General features: G+C 38.8%; 1 protein-coding gene across 10 annotated transcripts in view; it reads right to left on the bottom strand.

The window, feature by feature from the left end:
* Positions 1 to 24,117: 24,117 nt before the first annotated feature.
* The window catches only part of CAMK2D (calcium/calmodulin dependent protein kinase II delta), a gene marked incomplete at its 3' end in the record, with an annotated part of 272,940 nt that continues 269,752 nt past the window's right edge, over positions 24,118 to 27,305 (bottom strand). For all 10 annotated transcript variants that reach the window (XM_082652994.1, XM_082652992.1, XM_082652998.1 and 7 more), the window contains one exon: positions 24,118 to 26,570. Coding sequence is in view for 2 of the 10 variants with exons in the window: in XM_082652997.1 (XP_082509123.1) it covers positions 26,479 to 26,570 (92 nt within the window). The remainder of the gene's footprint in view (positions 26,571 to 27,305) is intronic.

Below are 27,305 nucleotides of genomic sequence, written 5' to 3' on the forward strand. Positions count from 1 at the left end.
TGTGGCATTGTGAAGTCAGTCCCTCTGTCCTGGCCAGCGAGTGAGTGGTAGGTGGGGGAAGTGTCCCTTGATTCAATATGGAACCAGCTTTCTAGTAGGGATGCCACTGGTGGGAATGGCCATATTGGAGTGGGCGTCAGAGACTGTCCTTTGGTTCTGTTGAGCTTTCCATTTGTGCAAGTTTTGAGGATAATGCTTAAATGTTCAATAGCAATTTGTTTTCATGGGCATTGAATATCTTTGTTTTCTTTAAATTTTTATTTTATATTGGAGTATAGTTGATTTACAATGTTGTGTTAGTTTCAAGGGTGCAGCAAACTGATTCAGTTATACATATATCTATTCTTTTTCAGATTCTTTTCCTAAATAGGTTATTACAGAGTATTGAGTTCCCTGTGCTATACAGTAGGTCCTTGTTGATTATCTATTTTATATATAGTAGTGTGTATATGTCAATCCCAACCTCTTAATTTATGCATCCCCCCTACTTTCCCCTTTGGTAACCATAAGTTTGTTTTCTAAGTCTGTGAGTCTGTTTCTGTTTTGTAAATAAGTTCATTTGTATCATTTTTTTTTTTAGATTCCACATATAAGTGATACCATATGATATTTGTCTTTTTCTGTCTGACTTACTTCACTTAGTATGATAATCTCTAGGCCCATCCTTGTTGCCACAAATAGCATTGTTTCATTCTTTTTTATGGCTGAATAATATTCCATTGTATATATGTGCCACATCTTTATCCATTCCTCTGTCGGTGGACATTTAGGTTGCTTCCATGTTTTGGCTATTGTAAATAGTGCTGCTATGAACATTGGGGTGCATATATCTTTTCAAACTATGGTTTTCTCCAGATACATGCTTAGGAGTAGGATTGCTGAATTATATGGTCATTCTATTTTTAGTTTTTTAAGGAAACTGCATACTGTTTTCTATAGTGGCTGTACCATCAACAGTCTTTTTGTCAGGATTGTGGATTCCTTGGCAATGTAACTTCCTCCCTCCATAACTTAGAGTAGATTCCTGTCCCAGGCAGTTTCATATACCAGGACTTACAACTAGAATTTTATCCCATAGCTCATTCTCAGGTCTGCTTTATTTCTTGGATTTCTTGCCCCACACCTTTCTCTTAACTTAGTGATGCCTATCTTAAAACTATCATAAAACAACGGGCCTAGGTGAGAAGGAAATATCTTTATTCTGATTTTGTGTTCCAAGACTGAGTCACGTTGTTTAACTGAAAACATAAAGGGCCTCTGTTGTTTGAAAACTTTTCAGTTACCTATTGATGTTTGAGTGCTAGAATTATGCAGACTTCCCAATTGTGAGAAACCCCAGAGAGCTGCATTCTCTATATTTCCTTTCATTTTTGCTTGCAAACTGGTCAATTCTTGCCCAAGCTCATCTTTCTTCCAACAGCGTGCTAAAAAGAGCCAGTAACGAGCTAACACAACTAACATTCTAATTTAGAGCTGCAAGCTTGGCAGGTACTTACTTATTGGCAGCCAAGTTTTTTCAAATCAGTTGCCACTGCATAACAGACTCTCCCTCTTTCCAATTCCTCCATCAATTTCTGCCATCCCCTGAATGACGGCACTTACTGTAGGATTCTGTTAGAACAGCATACTAGTTGCAGTGCCAATTTTTAGGATGAAAACAAATGTCTCAGTCAGTGATTTGAAAAAAATAGAAGTATATTTCCTGCTCCTCACACAGACCTATGTGGGTGTTCCTTGTCAGCAAGTGACCTTCCATGTAGAGATTTGGGGACCTCCATTCACACTGTGATTCTGCACCCCCTGCTCTCCTGCCACCCAGAGCCTTAGAATCCTCACTCAGACAAAGGATGGGGAGAGGACAGAACTCACACCTGGGTTTTCAGGTCTTTGGCCTTAGAAGTGACACACAATGTTTCTGTTCACATTCCATTGGCGAGAAGTAGTCACATGACCACTCGTTGCCGGGCGGGGGCAGGGGGAGGTGGGGGAGGACTAAGACATACAATCCCTCCCCAGGACCAGGCAGCGACTTTCCAGTGACACCATTGTACTTAGGAAGGAGAATGATTTGTGGTGACAAGTTAGTCATCTGCCACATTTCCTTTTTTAGGGCAAATTTCTTTTTGATCTGGACACCAGAACACTAATTTTCTATGGTGGCAACTAATAAATACCCAGTGAGTTCATCTTCTCTTCTCCACATGCACTGTTACCATCAGGGCTCAGGAGTTTCCATCGTCCACCTGGATTACTGCCTTAAATTCCTAGTTGAAGTCTGTATGAGTTTCCTACTGCAGCTGTAAGAAATTACCACAAACTTAGTGGCTTGAAACAACTCATATTTATTTTCTTACAATTCTGAGAGTCGGAACTCTCCTTGGGCTAAAGTGTGTACCTTCTGGAGGCTGTCTGAGAGAATCTGTTTCCTTGCCTTTCCAGCTTCTAGAGGCCACTTGTGTTCCTTGGCTTATAATCTTTTCCTCCATTTTCAAAGCCAGCAGTATAGCATCTTCAGATCTCTCCTGCGCTCTCTCTCTCTCTCTCTCTCTCTCTCTCTCTCTCTCTGATGGCTGGTTCTGTAGTCACATCTTCTCTAATTTCCCTGCCTTCTTTCTTCCCTTATCAGGACTCTTGTGATTATACTAGGTCCACCCAGGTAATCCAGGATTATCTCCCCATCTCAAAATCCTTAATTTACTCACATGCATAACATCTCTTTTGCCATATAACATAACATATTCCCAGGTGCCAGAAATTAGGACATGGGCATCTTTGAAGGGTTATTATTTTGCCTACCCCAGAATCCACATCTCTAATCTTGACCCACTTCAATATATGCTCCACACTGCTGCCAGAGTGATCTCTCTAAAGTACAAAACTAACCAAATCATTCATATCATTACAATTTTTTTTGAGAAGTAGTACATTTTATTACTAGACTAGTCAATTTTAGAAAACCACTTCTCAAAGCAAACCTAATATGAAGAATCAAATGAGATCACACCAACTGGAGAAAATGCATATCAGATACAGACGCAGGAACATTTGTAATTTCCCAGTTTACTTTGTTGTGTCCTATGACATACATGATTTAAAAAAAATTTTTAATTGAGGTATAATTGACATAAAATCTTATATTAGTTTCAGATAAACAACATAATGATTTGATATTTGTATATATTATAGCATGATCACCATAGTATGTCTAGTTAACATCCATCATGATACATAGTGACAGTTTTTTTCTCATGATGAGAACTGTTAAGATATACTCTCTTAGCAACTTCCAAATACGCAGTTCAGTGTTATTAACTACAGTCACCATGCTGTAGGTTACTTCCCCATGACCTATTTATTTTATAACTGGAAGTGTGCACTTTTGACTCCCTTCACCCATTTCCCCTACCACCCTCCTCCACCCCCATCCTCTGTTTCTAGCAACCACCAATCTGTTCTCTGTATCTATGAGCTGTATTTTTTTTTTTAAGATTCCACGTATAAGTGAGATCATATGGTATTTGTCTTTCTCTGACTTATTTCACTTAGCATGCTACCCTCAGAGTCCATCCATGTTGTTACAAATGGCAAGATTTCCTTATTTTTTATGACTGAAGAACATTATATAGATAGATAGATAGATAGATATGGCTATATATATGGCACATTTTCTTTATCCATTTATCCTTCGATGGGCACTTAGGTTGCTTCCATATATTGACTGTTGTAAATAATGCTGCAGTGCAAATGGGAGTACATATATCTTTTTGATTTAGTGTTTTTGTTTCCTCTGAGTAAATACCCTATTTTTAGCAGAATCTCCATACTGTTTTCCATAGTGGCCACACCAATTTACATTCCCAAAAAGAGTGCACAAGAGTTCTCTTTTCTCCACATCCTCACCAACACTTGTTATTTCTTGTCTTTTTGATAATAACCATTCTAACAAGAGTGAGGTGATATCTAATTTTGGTTTTGATTTGTATTTCACTGATGATTAGTGACGTTGAGAATCTTTTCATGTACCTGTTGGCCATCTGTATGTCTTCTTTGGAAAAATATCTATTTGGGTCCTCTGCCCACTTTTTTATTGGATTGTTGTTGTTGTTGTTGTTATTGAGTAGAGTTCTTTATATATTTTGGCTATTAACCCCTTATCAGATAGGTGATTTGCAAATATTTTCTTCCATTTGGTAGGTTGCCTTTTCATTTTCTTGATGGTTTCCTTTGCTCTGCAGAAACTTTTTTGATATAGTCCCACTTGTTTATTTTTTGTTGCCTTTGCTTTTGGTGTCAAATCCAAAAAAATCATTGCCAACACCAGTGTCAAGGAGCTTATCACCCATTTTCTTCTTAGGAGCTTTATGGTTTCAGGACTTATATTCAAGTCTTTAACCCATTTTGAGTTAATTTTTGTTTATGGTATAAGATAGTGGTCTATTTTCATTCTTTTGCATGTATCTGTCCAGTTTTCCAACACCTCTTATTGAAGAGATTGTCCTTTTCCCATTGTATATTTTTGGCTCTTTTGTCATAAATTAATTGACCATATATGCATGGGTTTATTTCTGGACTCTCTTCTGTTCAGTTAATTTATAGATCTGTTTTTATACCAATACCATATTGTTCTGATTATAATAGCTTTGAATATAATTTGAAATTAGGGAGCATGATGCCTCCAGCCTTGTTCTTCTTTCTCAAGATTGCTTTGGCCATTCAGGGTCTTTGTGGTTCCATACAAATTTTAGGGTTTTTTGTTCTATTTTTGTGAAAAATGTTATTGGAATTTTGATAGAGATTGCATTGAATCTGTAGATTGTTTTGGGCAGTGTGAACTTTTTAACAACATTCTTCCAATCCTTGAGCACCAAATTCCTTTCTATTTATTTATGTCTTCAATTTCTTTAATCAATGTCTTGTAGTTTTCAGTATAAAGATTTTTACCTTCTTGGTTAAGTTTATTTCTAGGTATTTTCTCTTAATGCAATTGTAAGTGGGATTGTGTTCTTAATTTCTCTTTTTGATAATTCATTATTAGTATATAGAAACACAACATATTTTCGTATATTGATTTTGTATCCTGCAACTTTATTGAATTTTTTAATTCTAACAGTTTTTTGTTGGAGTCTTTAGAGTTTTCTATATATAAAATGTCATGTTATCTGCAAATAATAACAGTTTTACTTCTTTCTTTTCAATTTGGATGAGTTTTGTTTCTTTTTCTTGCCTAATTGATCTGCCTAGGACTTTGAATACTATGTTCAATTAAAGTGGTGAGAGTGGGCATTCTTGTCTTTTTCCTGATCTTAAAGAAAAGCTTTCAGCTTTTCACCATTGAGTATGATGTTAGCTGTGGGCTTGCCATATATGAACTTTATTATGTTGAAGTACATTCCCTCTATATCCACTGTGCTGAGAGTTTTTATCATTACTGGATGTTGAATTTTGTCAAATGCTCTTTCTGATCTATTAAAAGGATTGTATGGTTTCTACCCTTCATTTTGTTAATGTAGTGTGTCATGTTGATTGAGTTTTCTTATATTAAACCTTCCTTGCATCCCTGGAATTAATCCCACTTGATTGTATTTTGTGATTCTTTTAATATATTATTGAATTTGGTTGCTAACATTTTGTTGAGGATTTTTGCATGTATGTTCATCAGGGATATTGGCCTGTGTTTTTCTTTTTTTTGTGGTGTTTTTGTCTGGTTTTGGTATCAGGGTGACACTGGCCTCATAAAGTGAGTTTGGATGTGTTTCCTAATCTTCTGTTTTTTAGAAGAGTTTGATATGGATTGGTATTAATTTTTCTTTAAATGTTTGGTAAGAATGCACCAATGAAACTGCCTGGTCCTTAAATTTTGTGTCTTGGAAGGTTCATCACAACTCCTTAATGTCTCTTTATCCATTATGTATAAGTTCCGTTATTCTTACCATACATGATATTGCATGTTCTTTGCTATCTGCTACTTTTAGTAGATTTACCTGCCAGGAGAAAACACTAAACCACCAATCTCTCTAGTATTATTTCCTAATACATTCCCTGCTCTTCTACTTTTTGCTTCAGCAACACTAAACTTCTTGTAGGTTTCTGAATGTATCATGACATTTTAGCCTTTCATTTTTTCCCACATATCTACCTGAATCTCCTCTTTAGTTCTTCTAGAAAGCTTCTGTAAATGTTTCAAATGTTAACATATGTACCTGCTCAACTGAAGTCTTTGATAATTGCCTTGCATAAGCCTGACAAAATCCAACTATTGATTTGCTCTATACCAGCACCCACGCAGATGAACATGACAGGAGAAAAACGTTTCACTGTGCTGACTTGTCTCATATTTTATTTGTGACCATAAACCCTAGTGGGCTCTCAGAACTTACTGTCAACACAAGTACACTTCCCTAGCCTGCTCCCTCTTCTCCTTCTCCCTCCCTCAACAATATTTCCTACCTTTTCCTCCCCTCTCAAAGCCTAATATCCCATCTTCCATCCTCTCACTAAGCTGGGGGTTTTGCTTCCTATTTAATTGAAACAGTAGGAAAAAAGTGAAGAGAATTTCATGCTGTCCATCTAAAACCTACCATCCTGTATGTAGTGAGTTACTGTTCTCCACTTTTCTTCCTGTTATATAAAAGGTCTGCCAGTGCTTCCATCTAAGGCAACCCTTCTTCTGGGGCACTGGATCCCATCTCCTTTCAAGGATTTTGCTCCTGCAATTGTCCCCCCCCACCCAGTCCTATGTCATATAACTGACAGATTCAGAAGCCCATGAACCCCAAGCACAAGAAGTACAGAGAAAATACACATCATATGGAGAAAATACACAACCATAGTGATATGGTTATATTTTTAAAATCAAATATGGGGAATTTTGGCAATAATTTCTTCAAATGTTTTTTTTTATTTCCTCCTATTCTTCTTTTATGGGGATTTCAAATATACATGTATTAGGCTGCCTGAAGTTGCTCACAGCACATTAAACTACTGCTCATGCTTTTTCAGTTTTTCTCTCTATGCTTCATTTTGCATAGTTTCAATTGCTTTGTCTTTTTTTTTTTTTTTTTTTTTTGCATTGCGTGTGCCTCTCACTGTTGTGGCCTCTCCCGTTGCGGAGCACAGGCTCCGGACGTGCAGGCTCAGCGACCATGGCTCACGGGCCCAGCCGCTCCGCGGCATGTGGGATGTTCCCGGACCTGGGCATGAACCCGTGTTCCCTGCATCGGCAGACGGACTCCCAACCACTGCGCCACCAGGGAAGCCCTGCTTTGTCTTAAAGTTCATTCATTTTTTCTTTTGTAGTGTCTAATGTGCTAATAATCCCATCCAGTGTATTTTAATCCCAGACATTGTCATGTTTATATCTAGAAGTTCTTTTTGGACCTTTTCCTATATATATTTGAATTTCTACTTAACATTCTCAACCTTTCCTCTACTTTCTCGAACACAAGAAGTACAGTAACTGTTTTAATGCCCTTGTCTACTAATTTTATCATCTGTGCCCTCTCTGGATCTGTTCATCTTATTGATTTTTCTTCTGAACATGGTTTGTGTTTTCCTGCTTCTTTGCATACCTGGTGATTTTTATTGTATGCCAGACACAATGAATTTTACCTTATTTATTGCTGGGTATTTTGTACTCTTGTATTATTAAAAAAATTTTTTTTTCTGGGGCTCAGTTAAGTTACTTGGAAAGAGTTTGATTCTTTTTGAGTTTTTTTTTTTAATGACCTGTTAGGTGGGATCAGTAAATCCTGTAGGGCTAATTTTCTTCCACTACAAGAGCAGTGCACTTTTGAGTACTCTATCTGATGCCTGTGAATTACAAGGATTTCCCACTCTGGATAGTGAAAGCACAAACTACTCCCAGGCCTATGTGACCCCTCATGATTAGCTCTCAGGTATTTTCCCCCATACTTGCTAATCATTACTCACCTGAAGACTTGAAGCGGATCCTCTGCAAATCTCCACAGCACTCTCCGTGCAGTTCTCTTCTTCCTGGAACTTGGTCCTGTGAATTCTACTTGCCTTGGCCTCCCTGTTATCACACCTCCTTCTCCTCAACTCAAGGAGACTATTGAGTAATTCTTGGGCCCCCACCCTCACGTTGTGTTACGGCTGGAAACTCTCTCCAGGCAGTGAACTTGTGTAATCATAGGGTTTACCTTGTTTCTTCCTATCTCTCAGAGGTCACTGTCCTGTGGCACCTAATACCTAATGCCTGAAAACCATGGTTTGCTTTTAAACGGTTTTGTCTGTTTTTAAAATTGTTTCAGTCAGGAGGGTAAATTCAACCCCTGGTATTCCATCTTGACATACTTAATTTTGGATGCTTGACTTCTTCTCTCTCCCATCCTCCAAGTGTCATATTCATACAGTCAATTTCTGTCTTTGGCTGCATTTTTTCCTCCTTATTTCTGTCCAAATCTTTTTTACATCTTATCCTATTAATCAGTGGTGACCTTCACTTTGTTCTCATCCTACATTTAATTAATTCTCTGTTTAGTATCTAATCACTGTTTGTGTTTATCATCATAAATGTACTGGGGGAGAGTGGATTGCAAATAGCTTTCTGTTTGTGAAGACTTCAGGAACATTACTGCATTTCTGATTAGTTACTCCACACTTTTTTCTTATTTCCTCTAGACCAGAAGTTCTCAGCATGATCCGAGAATATCTGAGGGGTCCCTGAGACATTAGCAAGGTTTACATAAGGTCAAAACTATTTTCATAATAATACTAAAGTCTTAACTGCCTGTTTTATTCTCTCATGATGGCAGTAGATTTTTCTAGAGGTTGCATGACATATGGTGACATCGTTGCTCTAAGGTCTAATAGATGGTGTGCTTGTATATTATCATGTTTGAAAACCTTTTTTGGTTTTAATTTCTAATTTGGTAAATGTCAATAAACATACCCACATCAACAATACCTTTATGAGTTTCTCAGTTGCTTTTAAGGGTACAAAGTGTCCAAAGACTCAAATGTTTGAGAAACATTGTTCTAGGTTTCATAAATTCATCCTTTTCATTCCACATTTAAAATTGGTAATAGCTATTTGCCAATTCTTGGGTCTTATTACTCACAAGATTGGCTACTAGATTGGATGCCATCTATAAGCTGTCAGTTTATCTGGTCTTCTTGAAAATTCAGACAGTTTTTTTCTCTATTACTGCTAAGACTGGTGTGAATGTTAATTTTATGTGTCCACTTGACTGGGCCATGGGGTGCCCAGATATTTGGTTAATGTCATTCTGAGTGTGTCTGTGAGGGTGTTTCTGGATGAGTTTAGTATTTGAATTGGCAGTCTGAGTAGAGCAAGCTGCTCTCCCTCATGTAGGTGGGTCTCATCCAATCAACTGAAGGCCTGAATAGAATAAAAACGCTTACCCTCCCTCTAGTAAGAGGGAGCTCCTCCCATCTGACTGCCTTTGAGCTGGGACTACAGCTTGCCAATGGCAGATCATGGGCCTTCTGAGTCTCCGTAATTATGTGAGCCAATTTCTTATAATAAATCTCTTTATATATGCATATATCATATTTGTTCTATTTCTCTAGAAAACCCTAACTAATACAACCAATAGAACAAGAATAACAAGGGGAAGTTTCAAAGGATCTTGGATCCTTTTGAGCGTTCATAGTCATTTTCACCCATCTGTAGTTACCAGACTGATTATCCAGGCTGAGTAATTCCATCAGGACTTCCTAGGCCTGTCTAAGGGAACTTGCTAGCCCCAATAGTATTTAACAGCAACCTAAATGATCTCTAGAAAAATAGATATGTCAATTTTAAAGGACAAGTGGAAGTGAAAAAAGAAAAGGAATAAAAGCCCAAACAGGGGCCTAAACAGCAAGGTCCATGTGTAGGAAGATCTGGAGATGAATGTAATCAAGTTGAAAGAACAAGTATTTCAAAACTAAAACTATGAATAGTAAGAGTGTTCTGGAATTTCCCTCCTATGTGGTACCTTGTCCTTCCACTATGGTGACCAGAGTAGAGAATGGGGGCTTAAAGGAACTTCAGATGATTGGACAGTGGAGCGTACACTAGACATGAAATGAGGAAACTTGGATTTGAGATAAAATTTTGTCACTGAGTGAGCTTGGATATGTAATTTAATCTCTCTGATAATTTTTTTCACACACACACACACACACACACACACACACACACACACTGTATTTTATTTTTACAAGAGATAAATAAACTGACACCAAGCATTGTAAATGGATAACCACAACAAAAGCAACAATGATTGCAATTACCAAACATGAAACACACTCATACTATGTCATAATATTGACATTCAGTCCAGTAATCCTCCACTGTAACAGGTCCTTTACTTTGCAGTGAAAATTGATTTGTATATTTTTTGCCTCTGAGTCCTTGTGGGATTTTTTTTATTATTATTCAAACAGAAAGTCACAAAAATTATAATCATCCTCATCAGTTCACTCAGTCCCGTTAATTTTTTTTTCATCTTGATCTTTTGTTAGCACTTTTATGAATTCATCAGTTTTCCATTAGAGTTCTGAAAATGCTTATTCATTCAGTACAGCAGTATAGTCACTTACCAGAAACCTGTACTTGTCAGTCTTTTCCATGAATTCCTTGAAGATGAAACCCTTTTATAGGAGCATTTTTGCAAAAGCATCAGAGTACACCCAGAACTGTCTGTAAATGACAAAAGACTTAAAAATGACTACGGTTAAAGATTTGATGAAAGTTCATAATAATGCAATTGACAAGGAAATTTAGTTATTTCTGAGATATACATTTTAAAATAATAACTAGAATTATGACTTGTAACATTATACCAGAACATATAAGTTTTTTAGAAATTTCATGTAATGTCTGAAACATTTATATTAACATATTTCCATAAAATAACCCAAAGAAAGTTTAGTATTAATTGTATTTTTTTGTTTGTTTTTTTATACTGCAGGTTCTATTAGTCATCAGTTTTATACACATCAGTGTATACATGTCAATCCCAATCGCCCAATTCAGCACACCACCATCCCCACCCCTCCGCAGTTTTCCCCCGTTTGTTCTCTACATCTGTGTCTCAACTTCTGCCCTGCAAACCTGTTCATCTGTACCATTTTTCTAGGTTCCACATACATGTGTTAATATACGATATTTGTTTTTCTGACTTAATTTGCTCTGTATGACAGTCTCTAGGTCCATTCACGTCTCAACAAATGACTCAATTTCGTTTCTTTTTATGTCTGAGTAATATTCCATTGTATATATGTACCACAACTTCTTTATCCATTCGTCTGTCGATGGGCATTTAGGTTGCTTCCATTACCTGGCTATTGTAAATAGTGCTGCAATGAACATTGGGGTGCATGTGTCTTTTTGAATTATGGTTTTCTCTGGGTATATGCCCAGTAGTGGGATTGCTGGATCATATGGTAATTCTATTTTTAGTTTTTTAAGGAACTCCACACTGTTCTCCATAGTGGCTGTATCAATTTACATTCCCACCAACAGTGCAAGAGGGTTCCCTTTTCTCCACAGCCTCTCCAGAATTTGTTGTTTGTAGATTTTCTGATGATGCCCATTCTAACTGGTGTGAGATGATACCTCATTGTAGTTTTGATTTGCATTTCTCTAATAATTAATGATGTTGAGCAGCTTTTCATGTGCTTCTTGGCCATCTGTATGTCTTCTTTGGAGAACTGTCTATTTAGGTCTTCTGTCCATTTTTGGATTGGGTTGTTTGTTTCTTTAATATTGAGCTGCATGAGCTGTTTATATATTTTGGAGATTACTCCTTTGTCCGTTGATTCCTTTGCAAATATTTTCTCCCATTCTGAGGGTTGTCTTTTCGTCTTATTTATGGTTTCCTTTGTGATGCAAAAGCTTTGAAGTTTCATTAGGTCCCATTTGTTTATATTTGTTTTTATTTCCATTACTCTAGGAGGTGGATCAAAAAAGATCTTGCTGAGATTTATGTCAAAGAGTGTTCTTCCTATGTTTTCCTCTAAGAGTTTTATAGTGTCTGGTCTTACATTTAGGTCTCGAATCCATTTTGAGTTTATTTTTGTGTATGGTGTTAGGGAGTGTTCTAATTTCATTCTTTTACATGTAGCTGTCCAGTTTTCCCAGCACTACTTATTGAAGACACTGTCTTTTCTCCATTGTATATCCTTGCTTCCTTTGTCATAGATTCGTTGACCATAGGTGCGTGGGTTTATCTCTGGGCTTTCTATCTTGTTCCATTGATCTATGTTTCTCTTTTTGTGCCAGTACCATATTGTCTTGATTACTGTGGCTTTGTAGTATAGTCTGAAGTCAGGGAGTCTGATTCCTCCAGCTCCGTTTTTTTCCCTCAAGACTGCTTTAGCTATTCGGGGCCTTTTTTGTCTCCATACAAATTTTAACATGATTTGTTCTACTTCCATAAAAAATGCCATTGGTAACTTGATAGGGATTGCATTGAATCTGTAGATTGCCTTGGGTAGTATAGTCATTTTCACAATATTGATTCTTCCAATCCAAGAACATGGTATATCTCTCCATCTGTTGGTATCATCTTTAATTTCTTTCATCAGTGTCTTATAGTTTTCTGCATACAGGTCTTTTGTCTCCCTAGGTAGGTTTATTCCTAGGTATTTTATTCTTTTTATTGCAATGGTAAATGGGAGTGATTCCATAATTTCTCTTTCAGATTTTTCATCATTAGTGTATAGGAATGCAAGAGATTTCTGTGCATTAATTTTGTATCCTGCAACTTTACCAAATACATTGATTAGCTCTAGTCGTTTTCTGGTGGCATCTTTAGGATTCTCTGTGTAGAGTATCATGTCATCTGCAAACAGTGACAGTTTTACTTCTTCTTTTCCAATTTGTATTCCTTTTATTTCTTTTTCTTCTCTGTTTGCTGTGGCTAGGACTTCCAAAACTATGTTGAATAATAGTGGTAAGAATGGACATCCTTGCCTCATTCCTGATCTTAGAGGAAATGCTTTCAGTTTTTCACCATTGAGAATGATGTTTGCTGTGGGTTTGTCGTATATGGCCTTTATTACGTCGAGGTAGCTTCCCTCTATTCCCACTTTCTGGAGAGTTTTTATCATAAATCGGTGTTGAAATTTGTCAAAAGCTTTTCCTGCATCTATTGAGACGATCATATGGGTTTTATTCTTCAATTAGTTAATATGGTGTATCACATTGATTGATTTTTATATATTGAAGAATCCTTGCATCCCTGGGATAAATCCCACTTGATCATGGTGTATGATCCTTTTAATGTGTTGTTGGATTCTGTTTGCTAGTATTTTGTTGAGTATTTTTGCATCTATATTCATCAGTGATATTGGTCTGTAATTCTCTTTTTTTGTAGCATCTTTGTCTCGTTTTGATATCAGGGTGATGGTGACCTCATAGAATGAATTTGGGAGTGTTCCTTCCTCTTCAAGTTTTTGGAAGAGTTTGAGAAGGATGGGTGTTAGCTCTTCTCTAAATGTTTGATAGAATACACGTGTGAAGCCATCTGGTCCTGGACTTTTTTTGTTAGAAGATTTTTAATCACAGTTTCAATCTCATTCCTTGTGATTGGTCTTTTCATATTTTCTGTTTCTTCCTGGTTCAGTCTTGGAAAATTATATCTTTCTAAGAATTTGTCCATTTCTTCCAGGTTGTCCATTTTATTGGCATAGAGTTGCTTGTAGTAGTCTCTTAGGATGCTTTGTATTTCTGTGGTGTCTGTTGTAACTTCTCCTTTTTCGTTTCTAATTTTATTGATTTGAGTTCTCTCTTTTTCTTGATGAGTCTGGCTAATGGTTTATCAATTTTGTTTATCTTCTCAAAGAACTAGTTTTTAGTTTTATTGATCTTTGCTATTGTTTTCTTTGTTTCTATTTCATTTATTTCTGCTCTGATCTTTATGATTTTTTTCCTTCTGCTACCTTTAGGTTTTGTTTGTTCTTCTTTCTCTAGTTCCTTTAGGTGTAAGGTTAGATTGTTTACTTGAGATTTTTCTTGTTTCTTGAGGTAGGCTTGTATAGCTATAAACTTCTTAGAACAGCTTTTGCTGCATCCCATAGCTTTTGGATCATCACGTTTTCATTTTCATTTGTCTCTAGGTATTTTTTGATTCCCTCTTTGATTTCTTCAGTGATCTCTTGGTTGTTTGGTAACGTATTGTTTAGCCTCCATGTGTTTGTGGTTTTCACGGTTTTTTCCCTGTCATTCCATTTCTAATCTCATAGTGTTGTGGTCAGAAAAGATGCTTGATATGATTTCAATTTCCTTAAATTTACTGAGGCTTGATTTGTGACCCAAGATGTGATCTATCCTGGAGAATGTTCCATGCACACTTGAGAAGAAAGTGTAATCTGCTGTTTTTGGATGGAATGTCCTATAAATATCGATTAAATCTATCTGGTCTATTGTGTCATTTAAAGCTTGTGTTTCCTTATTAATTTTCATTTTGGATGATCTGTCCATTGGTGTATGTGAGGTGTTAAATTCACCCATTATTATTGTGTTACTATCAATTTCCTCTTTTATAGCTATTAGCAGTTGCCTTATGTATTAAGATGCTCCTATGTTGGGTGCATATTTATTTATAATTGTTATATCTTCTTCTTGGACTGATCCCTTGATCATTATGTAGTGTCCTTCCTTGTCTCTTGTAACATTCTTTATTTTAAAGTCTATTTTATCTGATATGAGTATAGCTACTCCAGCTTTCTTTTGATTTCCTTTTGCATGGAATATCTTTTTCCATACCCTCAATTTCAGTCTGTATGTGTCCCTAGGTCTGAAGTGGGTCTCTTGTAGACAGCATATATATGGGTCTTGTTTTTCTATCCATTTAGCAAGCCTGTGTCATTTGGTTGGAGCATTTAATCCATTCACGTTTAAGGTAATTATTGATATGTATGTTCCTATGACCATTTTTTTAATTGTTTTGGGTTTGTTTTTGTAGATCCTTTCCTTCTCTTGTGTTTTCTGCTTAGAGAACTTCCTTTAGCATTTGTTGTAGAGCTGGTTTGGTGGTGCTGAATTCTCTTAACTTTTGCTTGTCTGTAAAGCTTTTGATTTCTCCATCGAATCTGAATGATATCCTTGCTGGCGAAAGTAATCTTGGTTGAAGTTTCTTCCCTTTCATCACTTTAAGTATATCATGCCACTCCCTTCTGGCTTGTAGAGTTTCTGCTGAGAAATCAGCTGTTAACCTTATGGGAGTTCCCTTGTATGTTATTTTTCATTTTTCCCTTGCTGCTTTCAATAATTCTTCTTTGCCCTTAATTTTTGCCAATTTGATTGCTATGTGTTTTGGCATGTTTCTCCTTGGGTTTATCCTGTATGGGACTTGCTGCACTTCCTGGACTTGGGTGGCTATTTCCTTTCCCATGTTAGGGAAGTTTTCGACTATAATCTCTTCAAATATTTTCTTGCGTCTTTTCTCTCTCTCTTCTCTTTTTGTGACCCTTATAATGCGAATGTTGTTGTGTTTAATGTTATCCCAGAGGTCTCTTAGGCTGTCTTCATTTCTTTTCATTCTTTTTTCTTTATTCTGTTCCATGGCAGTGAATTCCACCTTTCTGTCTTCCAGGTCTCTTACCCGTTCTTCTGCCTCAGTTATTCTGCTATTGATTCCTTCTAGTGTAGTTTTCATCTCAGTTATTGTATTGTTCATCTCTGTCTGTCTGTTCATTAATTCTTTAGGTCTTTGTTAAACATTTCTTGCATCTTCTCGATCTTTGCCTCCATTCTTTATCCGAGGTCCTGGATCATCTTCACTATCTTTATTCTGAAATCTTTTCCTGGAAGGTTGCCTATCTCCACTTCATTTAGTTATTTTTCTGGGGTTTTATCTTGTTCCTTCATCTGGTACATAGCCCTCTGCCTTTTCATCTTGTCTATCTTTCTGTGAATGTGGTTTTTGTTCCACAGGCTGCGGGATTGTAGTTCTTCTTGCTTCTGTTGTCTGTCCTCTGGTGGATGAGGCTACCTAAGAGGCTTGTGTAAGTTTCCTGATGGGAGGGACTGGTGGTGGGTAGAGCTGATAGTTGCTCTGGTTAGCAGAGCTCAGTAAAAGTTTAATCTGCTTGACTGTTGATGGGTGGGGCTGGGTTCCCTCCCTGTTGGTTGTTTGGCCTGAGGCAACCCTACACTGGAGCGTACCTTGGGCTCTTTGGTGGGGCTAATGAAAGACTCTGGGAGGGCTCACGCCAAGGAGTACTTCCCAGAACTTCTGCTGCCAGTGTTTTGGTCCCCACGGTGAAACAAAGCCACCCCCCCCCCCGCCTCTGCAGGAGACCCTCCAACACTAGCAGGTAGGTCTGGTTCAGTCTCCCCTGGGGTCACTGCTCCTTCCCCTGTGTCCCAATGTGCACACTACTTTGTGTGTGCCCTCCAAGAGTGAAGTCTCTGTTTCCCCCAGTCCTGTCAAAGTCCTGCAATCAATTCCCACGAGGCTTCAAAGTCTGATTCTCTATGAATTCCTCCTCCCGTTGCCAGACCCCAGGTTGGGAAACCTGACGTGGGGCTCTGAACCTTTACTCCAGTGGGTGGACTTCTGTGGTATGAGTGTTCTCCAGTCTGTGAATCACCCACCCACCAGTTATGGGATTTGATTGTACTGTGATTGCGTCCCTCCTACCTTCTCATTGTGGCTTCTCCTTTGTCTTTTGATGTGGGGTATCTTTTTTGGTGAGTTCCCGTGTCTTCCTGTCGATGATTGTCCAGCAGCTAGTTGTGATTCTGGTGTTCTCGCAAGAGGGAGTGAGACCACGTCCTTCTACTCTGCCATCTTGTTTCCTCCCCTCTCTGATAATTTCTTCCCTATAAATCATAACTGTTTTTGTGAGGCTAAGATTAAATGGATGACTCAGTATTTTCTTCTCTGGTAATTTCTCTAAGGAAATAATCAAGGATCTGTGCAAAAAGTTAGCTACAAGGATGTTCATTACTTATTGTTGATAGAATAAAAGTAAAAAGAAACATGCATGTTCACCAATAGAGAATTGGTTAAATAAGTAATGGTATATCATTTGGATACATAGTTTAGTATGAGGTTACTAAAAGTAATGGTATAGGAGCATATTGTTTTTTTGTTGTTTTTAGTTTTTTTTTGCGGTACGCGGGCCTCTCACTGTTGTGGCCTCTCTCATTGCGGAGCACAGGCTCCGATGCGCAGGCTCAGCGGCCATGGCTCACGGGCCCAGCCGCTCCGCGGCATGTGGGATCTTCCCAGACCGGGGCATGAACCCGTGTCCCCTGCATCGGCAGGCGGACTCTCAACCACTGCACCACCAGGGAAGCCCTAGGAGCATATTGAAATGAAATTTGTTTATTATATGCTAGCAAGTGAAAAAAACAACTTATATAAGGAAACATATAGTATCATCTTATTTTTGTTTTATGTCTGTAATTGGGAGAACTGAACAGCGAGTTTTTCCTTCCTGTAGATGAAGAATGATAAAAACAAAAGATCCTCAGCATTTCAAGCCTCTCTTATGAAATAATCAGTAAAGGTAACAGGGCTGTGTCATTTTTCTAGTAAGCTTGGAGGAGAAGTAGGAAAGAAACCAAATCTGTTAAGAATGAGAAAGGCTATTGGTGATCATGAGGCAACTAGCAATGTGTTTCCTTTTGTCAATGAAAATAATCAATAAACAATCTATAATAAGAATAGAAAAGAGTTTTATTTGAGCCAAACTGAGGACTAGCTTGGAAGCCCACTTCCCGGATTACTCTGAGAAACTGCTCTGGAGTAGAGGAGTTTTCAGCACAGTATTATATCTTGTCAGAACAAAGAAAAGAACACTAAACACATCAGGGTTACCTTACCTCAAAGTTTCAAAAAAACAAAAAAAGAACAGTACATCATGTACATAGCAAGTTAGCATGGCCTTTCACCTGGGAAGGGAGTATTATCATCAAAGGATAACCAGCACTGGCATGCCAGGAAGAGAGGCACTTAATCTTTGGGGTTGTTTTGTTTTTTTTTTGGTACACGGGCCTCTCACTGTTGTGGCCTCTCCCGTTGCGGAGCACAGGCTCCGGATGCGCAGGCTCAGCGACCATGGCTCACGGGCCCAGCCGCTCCGCGGCATGTGGGATCTTCCTGGACCGGGGCACGAACCCGTGTCCCCTGCATCAGCAGGCGGACTCTTAACCACTGCACCACCAGGGAAGCCCTTAATCTTTGTTTTTTAACATGGACTTTTTAAAAAAACAAATTTATTTATTTACTTATTTATTAATTTTTGGCTGCGTTGGGTCTTCTGTGCATGGGCTTTCTCTAGTTCTAGCAAGCGGGAACTACTCTTCATTGCGATGCGCGGGCTTCTCATTGTGGTGGCTTCTCTTGTTGCAGAGCATAGGCTCTAGGTGCGTGGCTTCAGTAGTTGTGGCGCGCAGGCTTCAGTAGTTGTGGCACACGGGTTCTAGAGCACAGGCTCAGTAGTTGTGGTGCATGGGCTTGGCTGCTCTGTGGCATGTGGGATCTTCCTGGACAAGGGATCGAAACCATGTCCCCTGCATTGACAGGTGGATTTTTAACCACTGCGCCACCAGGGAAGTCCAACATGGATATTCTTTACTTACGGTCATTGTGTCTTTTTCTCTAATAATTAAAGCAGATGTATGGTGTATGTTTGATAGGCCACAAACAGGCTGTTTTAGTTAGCATCAAACGGAAGTTAACTCATGTATAAGCCATAACGACTTCTCCATATCTCAATATGTGAAAATTTCTTTTATCACTTTCTGTCTTGGAAGAATTAGTGTTTGTTCTTGGGAGGGTGTGTGTATTCATGCTTTTAACAGATATGTTAGAAACAAAAAAGAAAGAAAAGAGTGAATGTGGAGCACAAAGGTGGGATTAACTCAAAAGAGAAACTTGAGGTTTCAGGCTGCTGGGACCTGGAGCTTCATAATCCCTCTTTCTTTTCACTCCCTCTTTCCTTCTTTCCTGCCAAGTGGCATCATTGAATCAGCGTAGAAATCATATAGGAAACATTATACAGTTGACCCTTGAACAACACGGACGTTAGGGATGCTAACTCTCCACGCAGTCGGAAATCCTTGCATAATTTATAGTCAGCTTTCCCCATATACACGGTTCCTCCATATCGGCAGTTCTGCATCTGAGGATTCCAGCAGCCAGGATCCTGCAGTGGTGTCATGTTTACTCCTGAAAAAAATCCACATGTAAGTGGATCCGTGCTCTTCAGACCTGCGTTGTTCAGGGGGAAACAGTACAAGGCAGGGAGGCTTCCGCAGCCTCCATGCCTCAAACCCTGGGGACGGCTCTTAGGGAATGGTAACAGATTGGGTGGTGAGAGACCGCTTTCTTGACGTCTACCGAGTGTGAGATATGTTTACCTGTGTAAATTTTAAGGAGTTTGGTGGCCTTAGCATGAGTCAGAGAGCAGGGCAGCCAGTTTAGGAACAAGGTAGACGCCCATAGCGGCCATCTCCTGGCAAGGGGCCCTCTCCTGGGACAATTTTTATCAGTGAGCCTGTGACAGAGTAGGTACTCGGTCAGTGTTTCCTTCTGTTCTTGTTGCCTGCCTGTGAGGGTATTTAGTTTTGTTTTGTCTTTCCCACTCATCACGTTCCATTGCCAGCCCGGTGCCTGTCTGCCGTCCCAAAGCGCTTCGTTCTCCCTGTCTTTTCATATATATGTAAGCTTATGCCTGTGTATATTCAGCGTTTCATCTTTTAGCAGAGTGGTCTCAAGGTGGATGAGCTAATTTTCTTACAAACTGAATGAGGGGAGGCGGGAGCGTGAGATCAATGGTCACTTTTCAAATTTGTCCTCTTAGCCCCGCACCCTAGAGGGAGCCCCTCCCTCATAGTTTGAGTAATAGGGAATCTAGTTCTTTTGTTTGGGGGTGAAGAGGTGCTTATGAATATATTCAAACAGCAAATATGAGAGGAAGGTAAAGTCTGAGAATTAAGGCTTTTGGAAGAAAGACTGTGGTGACCAACCCCATCTTCGGTGGAAGTTGCCTCTGAGTCGCCTATATTTGCGACTGTGATACAAAGAGAGCATTGGACACATACCATGTAATCACAAATCAGTTCTTCCCACACAACAGCAAACTGTTGCTTCAGACCCCGCAGGAACAGGTTCTAGAGATGAACTGCCTGTTCTTTTGTTCACTTTGTGGAGCAGAATCCAGTGGGTGGATGGTGAATAAGGTCTCTGATGTTTACTTAGTTGTTATACTCCCCCGGGCTTGACACCCCACTTTCCTACTTTACATATTTAAAGTGATAAAGAAAAACAGCACTGAGGAAATTGATCACTAAATGTGGTTTCAGGCACGAAGTGTTCTTTACTTTTTTTTTTTTTCCCGAGGTTTTCACTGAAGTTTGGGCAGGGTGTCTGGAGGGCTTAAATGGGCCCTTTTTGGGGGACTGGAGTTCTTGGAAGAACTTCCAGTGGAGTGAAATGACTAAACTTTCCTACTCCCGAAGAGTTCTGTGGGGGGAGAATTCTCTAGCACTGAATTCACTGGGCACATCAGGAATATAACAAGAGAGAGGCTTCTGTGGATGAAATGTAGTTTGGAGGAGATAACGATTCATTTTCCTTTTTTTTCCCACCATTCTCATTACATGCATAGAATAGCAGCTTTAAAGGGGTCGATAAAAACAAAGACTTTTTTTGACATTCCCAATGTATTTGTTATACGACAATATTTGTTCCTAAACTTTTTGAAAGTTTGATCCAGTCTCTGTGCAGGTCTCCTCCCTTCCGTAGACACCCATAGTCTAAGGGGAAATAGCCCACCCCTAGCCCTGGAGCAGGTCCTTATCAGTCTAAGCTGAACTGGGTAAGGCATGTGACCTAAGAAATATTTCTTTGCTGGGGGGTGAGGGGTGGCAGGTAGAGGAGGGAGAGAGCAATCCAACCTTCCATTGGATGTTGTCCTGTCCGGATGTGTCACTAGAAGCCATGTCATGTATTTTGGGACCGTGAGGTCTTTTAAACTGGATTATAAAGTTTATACCCTTGGAAGGGCAAGCTGAAAAATGTTTATGTTGTTGTCACTGAATTTATCAGGTTGTTTATCCAGATTGTTTATCAACCCTAGAACTAATTCATCCATCTCTCGTTCTGTGAAATAATGTATCTTCCTTGTTAAGCTATTTGGAATTGTTTTCTGTTCCTTGCAGCCTAAAAAAGTTCCAAATTTGTACATTGATGCTGAAAGTTTATTCTTTATAGTAAAGTTTTTTTTTTCTTTCTTCAAGTAATTATGATGTAGGCAGTTTACAACCCTTGGCGTTACTCTGAGGCAACTCATATATGGGCTGGGAGCCTCAGCTTTTCTAACTGTAAAAGAGGAGAGCAATTCATTAACTTATTTGTTCAACTACAAATTATTAAGCACCTACTAACACAGTTCTACGAGCGGGGAATGTATCATGAACAAGAAAGACAAAAATTTCCACCCTCATAAAATAGATAAAATGAGGAAACCATATGTTAAATAGTCATTGTAAGGAGAAAAAAAAAATTGGGGAAGGAGGATATGAAGTGTCCTGTAGGAGAGTTAGGTCTGAAGTCTTGGATAAGATGGTCAGGGAAGGCTTTACTGAGAAAGTGACTATATTTTGCAAACAAATAAGTAAGCGAAGGAGACAGCCACTGGATCTCTGAGGAAGAGTGTTTCAACACAGGAAAAGGCAAGTGCAAAGGCCCTGAGGTGGGAGCATCCGTAAAGGTAACAGGGAGCAGTATCAGGTACAGCCTCAAAGGCCACTCTCAGGACTTTGGTTTTCACTCTGAGTGATAAGGGGAACTACTGGAGGGTTTTGTGCAGAGAAGTGACATGCTTTGACTTTTATTTTAACAGGCTCATTTCTAGCTGCTACATCAAGAGTAAACAGAAGAGAGATAAGAGTAGCTGAGAATCCAATTAGGGGCCTATTCCAATAGTATAGAGAACACGAAGGTGATTTGGCCCAAGGGAGGTAGCAGAAGCCATTGTCAGAAGTGGTCAGATTCTGGTTATAATTTGGAGGTAAAAATGACGGGATTTCAAATAGAGGAATTAAGAGAGAGACCAAGATTTCTGGCCTGATCAGAGGAAGAGTTAAATTGCCAATTCTTGAGATATGGAAACAGCTGTAAGGGGAGGTTTTGGCACAGCCGATTAAAAGCTCGGCTTTGGACATTTTGGGATGCCTAGTAGATCTGCAAGGTAGATTTTAGGTAGGCAGTTGGATCTACATGTTTGGAGTTTAAGAGAGTGATCCAGGCTGGAGATAACGACGTATCTGAGAGTCATTAACATAATTTAAAGTCATTGAGATTGGGTGTAATTACCCTGGGAGTGAGTGAATATAGAAAAACTAGAAGCGTTCCAAAATTTAAAAGCCAGGCTGTTGAAAAGGGACCAGGTAGAGATTGGGAAGAAGCATCTAGAACGGTAGGAAGAAAGTTGGGCAAGTGTATTGTCTGAAGGACAAGAGAAAAATGTTTCAAGATTGAGACAGGAAGCTGTGTCAAATGCTGCTGAGAGCAGGTAAAATGAACACTGAACATTGGTCCCTGGCATGAATGACACGGTGGTCATCGGTGACTTTGGGAGAACCTGCTTTGTGGATTCGTGAGGGTGGGCTTAAGGGGACAGGAGGAGAGAGGTGGCAGACAGCAAGCGCATGCAGGCCTTTCAAGGAGTCTGGACATGAAGGAAAGAAACGGGGCGTTGGCGGGGATGTCTAGTGTAGAGGAAGCGATTTATGATGACGGGGTGCAGCAGGGAGACTTGCGATGCCTGCCAGCAGGTGTGAAGGGGAAGGGTGTCGGCCTCTGCCAGGTGCACAAACTATTTCCACAGCAACGGGAGAGAAGGCCAGGTGCTGCGTAGACAGAGATGCAGAGATGGCTTTATTTCTTGCTGTGAAGTCAGAAGCCGGGTCCTCAGGAGAACATTTCAGCTTATTTTGAGAATTGTTTTATTTGACAGAAAAGCAGAAGTACCGTAAATACTTCGTGCTGCTCTCTCGGGCCAAGGTGGTTTATGACTGCTTATTGTTCCGGTCACGGACACATGGTTTAGTGTGCTGATATTCAGTATCTTTTTTTTTTTAAATAAATATATATTCTCACTTTCATCTGACAAAGGAGACCATGTAAACTGAAACATTTGTAGAAGCCAGTAGAATTTTATTTAATGAAATCACTCAAAGGTTGTGCTTTCTGTGTTCACCCTTACATTATATATAGTTTTTATTTACAGAGATTCAAAATTTCAGTTACTTTAGGCTAAGATTCCTTGAATTTCCCTAGAATATACTGATTTACTCCATTTCATTTTCCCTACTTTCGGCTAGATTACTACCTCGCTATTCCTCATTTTGCTGCTGAGACATTTGAATATGAGTATATCCTTAGCAATATCAGTAAATCTACCTAAACAGGGCAGCTCATATCAAAACAAGAGTTCTATACGCTTCTGAGTAAGGAATAACTAGAACATTGGGAGTATTACTATCAGTGATTAGAACAGTTAGAGCTGCTACCATTTAATATTTACCACCAAACATTATTCTAGGTACTCTGTACCTATTATTCCTAACCTTCACAATATCCTTATTGTTTTTTTTCTTCTCATTTTATAAACACGAAAACGAAGGTTCAGAGGGAAGAGGCAAATTGCTCAGAGTGTCAAAGACAACAACGACAGAACCGAACAATAAACCCAGGACTCCGACTGCACTGTGAGTTTCCCATTTATGGTTTGGCCATGGTTCAGCAACTACTAACAAACAACGTCTCCCTTCCTGGCTCTTATATGGAGCCACGGATACAAACACACAGTTCTTGCCTAGAGAGGCATTACTCCAGTAGAGAACACACAAAGATGTATTTCCAAAACAATGTGGTTGGCGGAAGAGGTGAACACAAAGTATTGTCAGTACTGAGAGAGAGAGAGAGAGAGAGAGAGAGAGGGAGAGAGAGAGAGGGAGAGAGAGCTTAGAGCATGGTCTAGGGAGGTTTGCTGGAGGGGATGATAGTCTAAATTGAATTTCAAGGAATGAGTAAGAATTAGATTGAAGAAGTAGGGGAAGAATATTCTAGAAACATAAACGTGTGGTGCTTTTAATAAACTGAAAGAAGTTGAGTACTTCTGTACACTCAAGTTCAAGTTGAGGGGTAGCGGGAGATGAGGCGCTTGCCTATATATTGGAGATAACACAGGTTTGGTCAGATTTGGGTTAAAAATGGAATCTAGCTAGCAGCCATGAGAAGGATGGAGTGGAAGGCACATTGAGAAATTTTTAGGACTCTTGTTCTAACTGCTTTGGTCTCAGAAAAATTTCCCTGGGAGAGACAGACTTTGTGCACACAGTAACTTGTCATTAGCATCACCAAGTACGTTCTTAGAAGGAAGCTCAGTTCAGTAGCTTCATCTTTATGTCAAAGGTAAATTATGGACTAATGAGACCACATAGTGCCATTGGCACTAGCCAGCGTCACACATGCATAAATAAATACAGTACCTCTTAAAAATAAAAATGGACACATTGTCAGCAGAAATCACAAATTTATTAACTCTTAAATATATCAATCAGTCATTTACCATTATGGCAAGAAATATATACAGTGTCCCACGGTAAACTGCAGTGTTTCAAAATGAGATAAGATAATTAATAAATGTGTAATTCAATTGTGGTGGAGAGAACAAATCACAATTTCCTCACGTCTTAGTGCGGAAGACAAACTTGATCTACAGTAATAATACTTCAACACCACATGCTAAAAGTGTAAAAAAAAAAACACTCTATACCTATTTTGTTAAAAAATACATGTATGCCACGTATAGCTGCTGCACAAAAAGGTAAAAGAAATTAAAAAGGGAAAAATGAGGCCATTATTTTTTCACAGATCTCATTGGCAGGTTAACATGGCCCAATACATTTACTGTATATATTTATTTTATTTTAAATATATATTGTTTTAAATCGTGTAATAATTATCAGAAAAGCTTCAATCCATCTACCATACATCCACTAGCAACAATATCTAAGGTGATTAGTAATCAACACAGAAAGGTGAAATGAGAGAAAAGAGGGAGGGTTGATGTTTTTATTTTTTTGCTTCTGCTTTAAAAATAGGCTTCTGGGGATTGTGAATTACTATTGTTAAAATAACGCTGATGAAGATACCATGCACTATAAAGCATTTCAGGGAGGAGAAAAAGCCCCACAGGAATTGAATAAACAAAGGAGAAATGAGAACCACAGAGAAAACAGGGACAATCCCTCCCGCCCCCCCCTTTTTTAAATAGGAAAATGCTAACTCCTCGAAGGAAGATAATGTTACTCTGACACATGAGAGAAGCTACAAAAGCGCAAGTCACAGAGACAGAGTTCAAAACAAACACTTAGGAGAATGGAAAACACCCGCAGGCCTCTCTAACTTCAGAAAACTAGCCAGTGATGACGCAGGAGGCGCGCATCCTGCGAGGCAGAAGGAAGCGCCTTTGCACAAAATCCTGATCTACGACCAGCTTGGTACTCTCCTGGCAACTGCACCAATCAGTGAGACGTGGTGCAGGTACAGTAGGAACCTACTTGCTTTTATTATAAGTTTAAACAATTCTAATACCTCCAACATAGTTAGGATCCCTACGTCCAAACTCGAGCAGAATTACAAACTTTTGAAATCTTCTTGACATCATTTTTATGGGCCCAGAAGATGATCAAAGCACTAGTTTAGCCACCTCCAAAAGGCCTGTTTTTATTTTACCTTCATTATGCAAATTTCACTTTTCTCAGACTACTAGACAAAAAGAGAAAAAAGAATGAAAAGCAGAAAAATATAAAGGAAGCAAACAAAAGTAATAAAGAAATAGGAGAAAATGAAGAAAAAAGAGCATAGGTTTGAGAAAGGAACAAAAAATTCAGCAAATTTCACCAGAACAGTGCAAGTATACCCTAAAGTGATCAAACTCGTCAATGACGTGAGTTTTTCCAGTTTACACAGTTTGACCAAAAAAGACATGACTTTAGGTAGTAGCAAACCCACCGATTCTCGCTCCCACATTCATAAGTGATTCTGCCCACGTATCAATCCCTTTCATTGTTAAACAGCAACACAGCTTTCAGTGAAATATCAACCATTTCAACCAGGATCACACCAGGAAACTGAAGGTAATTTCTTTTCCCTTTTTTTGTTAAACAAAAAAGCTAAAACAGATGAACAGCAAAGAGTTTTTAAAAACTTACATTTCTGTTACAAACTGTCATTCAAAGAACGATAATTTTGAAGTCTGTTAAGTCTTGGCATAAGCAGAGAAACCGGATGAGTAGGTTTGTACTTGGAGTATTGTGGAATTTTGTCTGACCTCCCCCTATTGTTTGCCAACAGTGATTGAAGTTTGCATGGAACATCTCCATAGGTGAAGTGTAAACAATGTACAGGAAGGAATATATGACAAGATGATGCATCACATGTGCATTACACGTAGGACCTTCACAACTTCATGCACTCAGAAACATGCATGAAGAGGAGGAGAGGACGGCCCAGGGTTACCATCCAGGTGAGAACAGAGAATGCAGAAGTGGCACTGTTGATACTTAGCTGAAAGGAGAGAGGGGAGACATAAATTAAACTGTTTTACAAAGTAGCATCAAATTGCTTTGCCAAAGATTAGGCTAGGCTACGATTTTATAACTCAGCAGTTAAGTAATAGATCGAAAATGCTATGTATAAGAGATCTTTGCTTGCAGTCATTAAAAGAGAAAATGCACAATGTTAAGCAATTAATATGGATCTTCTACTTTTAATCTGTCAAGTTGTCCACACAGAGCTAAGCTAAAAATAGACAGGGACTCAGGCTGCAAGCACATGATGAAATCTAAACATACAGTTCAAGCATTCATGTTTACCAGACAAATTAATAAATGAATAGCATTATTTGGTGGAAAGAGACGAAAAGTTTAAATGCATCCTTTAGCTTCTGTCATTATTCTTAGACTCTGCGGGAAATCACACCTCGAAGTCAATTTTACAGCCTCAGAAGTAGGGAAAACACGATTATTCTTATTTAATTGGAGGTCTTCTTTCTTTAAACCAACAGCTGGGAGCACTACCTCTTCCAAGGTCTGACAAGGTTCAGTGCTTGCTTTGAATGGGGAAAAAATTCACAACAGTACCACACATATCTGAATTATTCTAATCCAAGGTAAGAAGCAAATCTTAGGAAATAACAATGCAGGCATGAATTGAATTACAGTCAACTTCCAATTATCCTCTGGAATTACTCGCTTTGTTTTAAATTTCAGCTTGACTTCCTCCTCGTGGTCAAATACTATT

This window comes from Grampus griseus (genome assembly GCF_964374135.1).
Source record: "Grampus griseus genome assembly, chromosome: 4".
NCBI classification, from domain to species: Eukaryota; Metazoa; Chordata; class Mammalia; order Artiodactyla; family Delphinidae; genus Grampus; species Grampus griseus.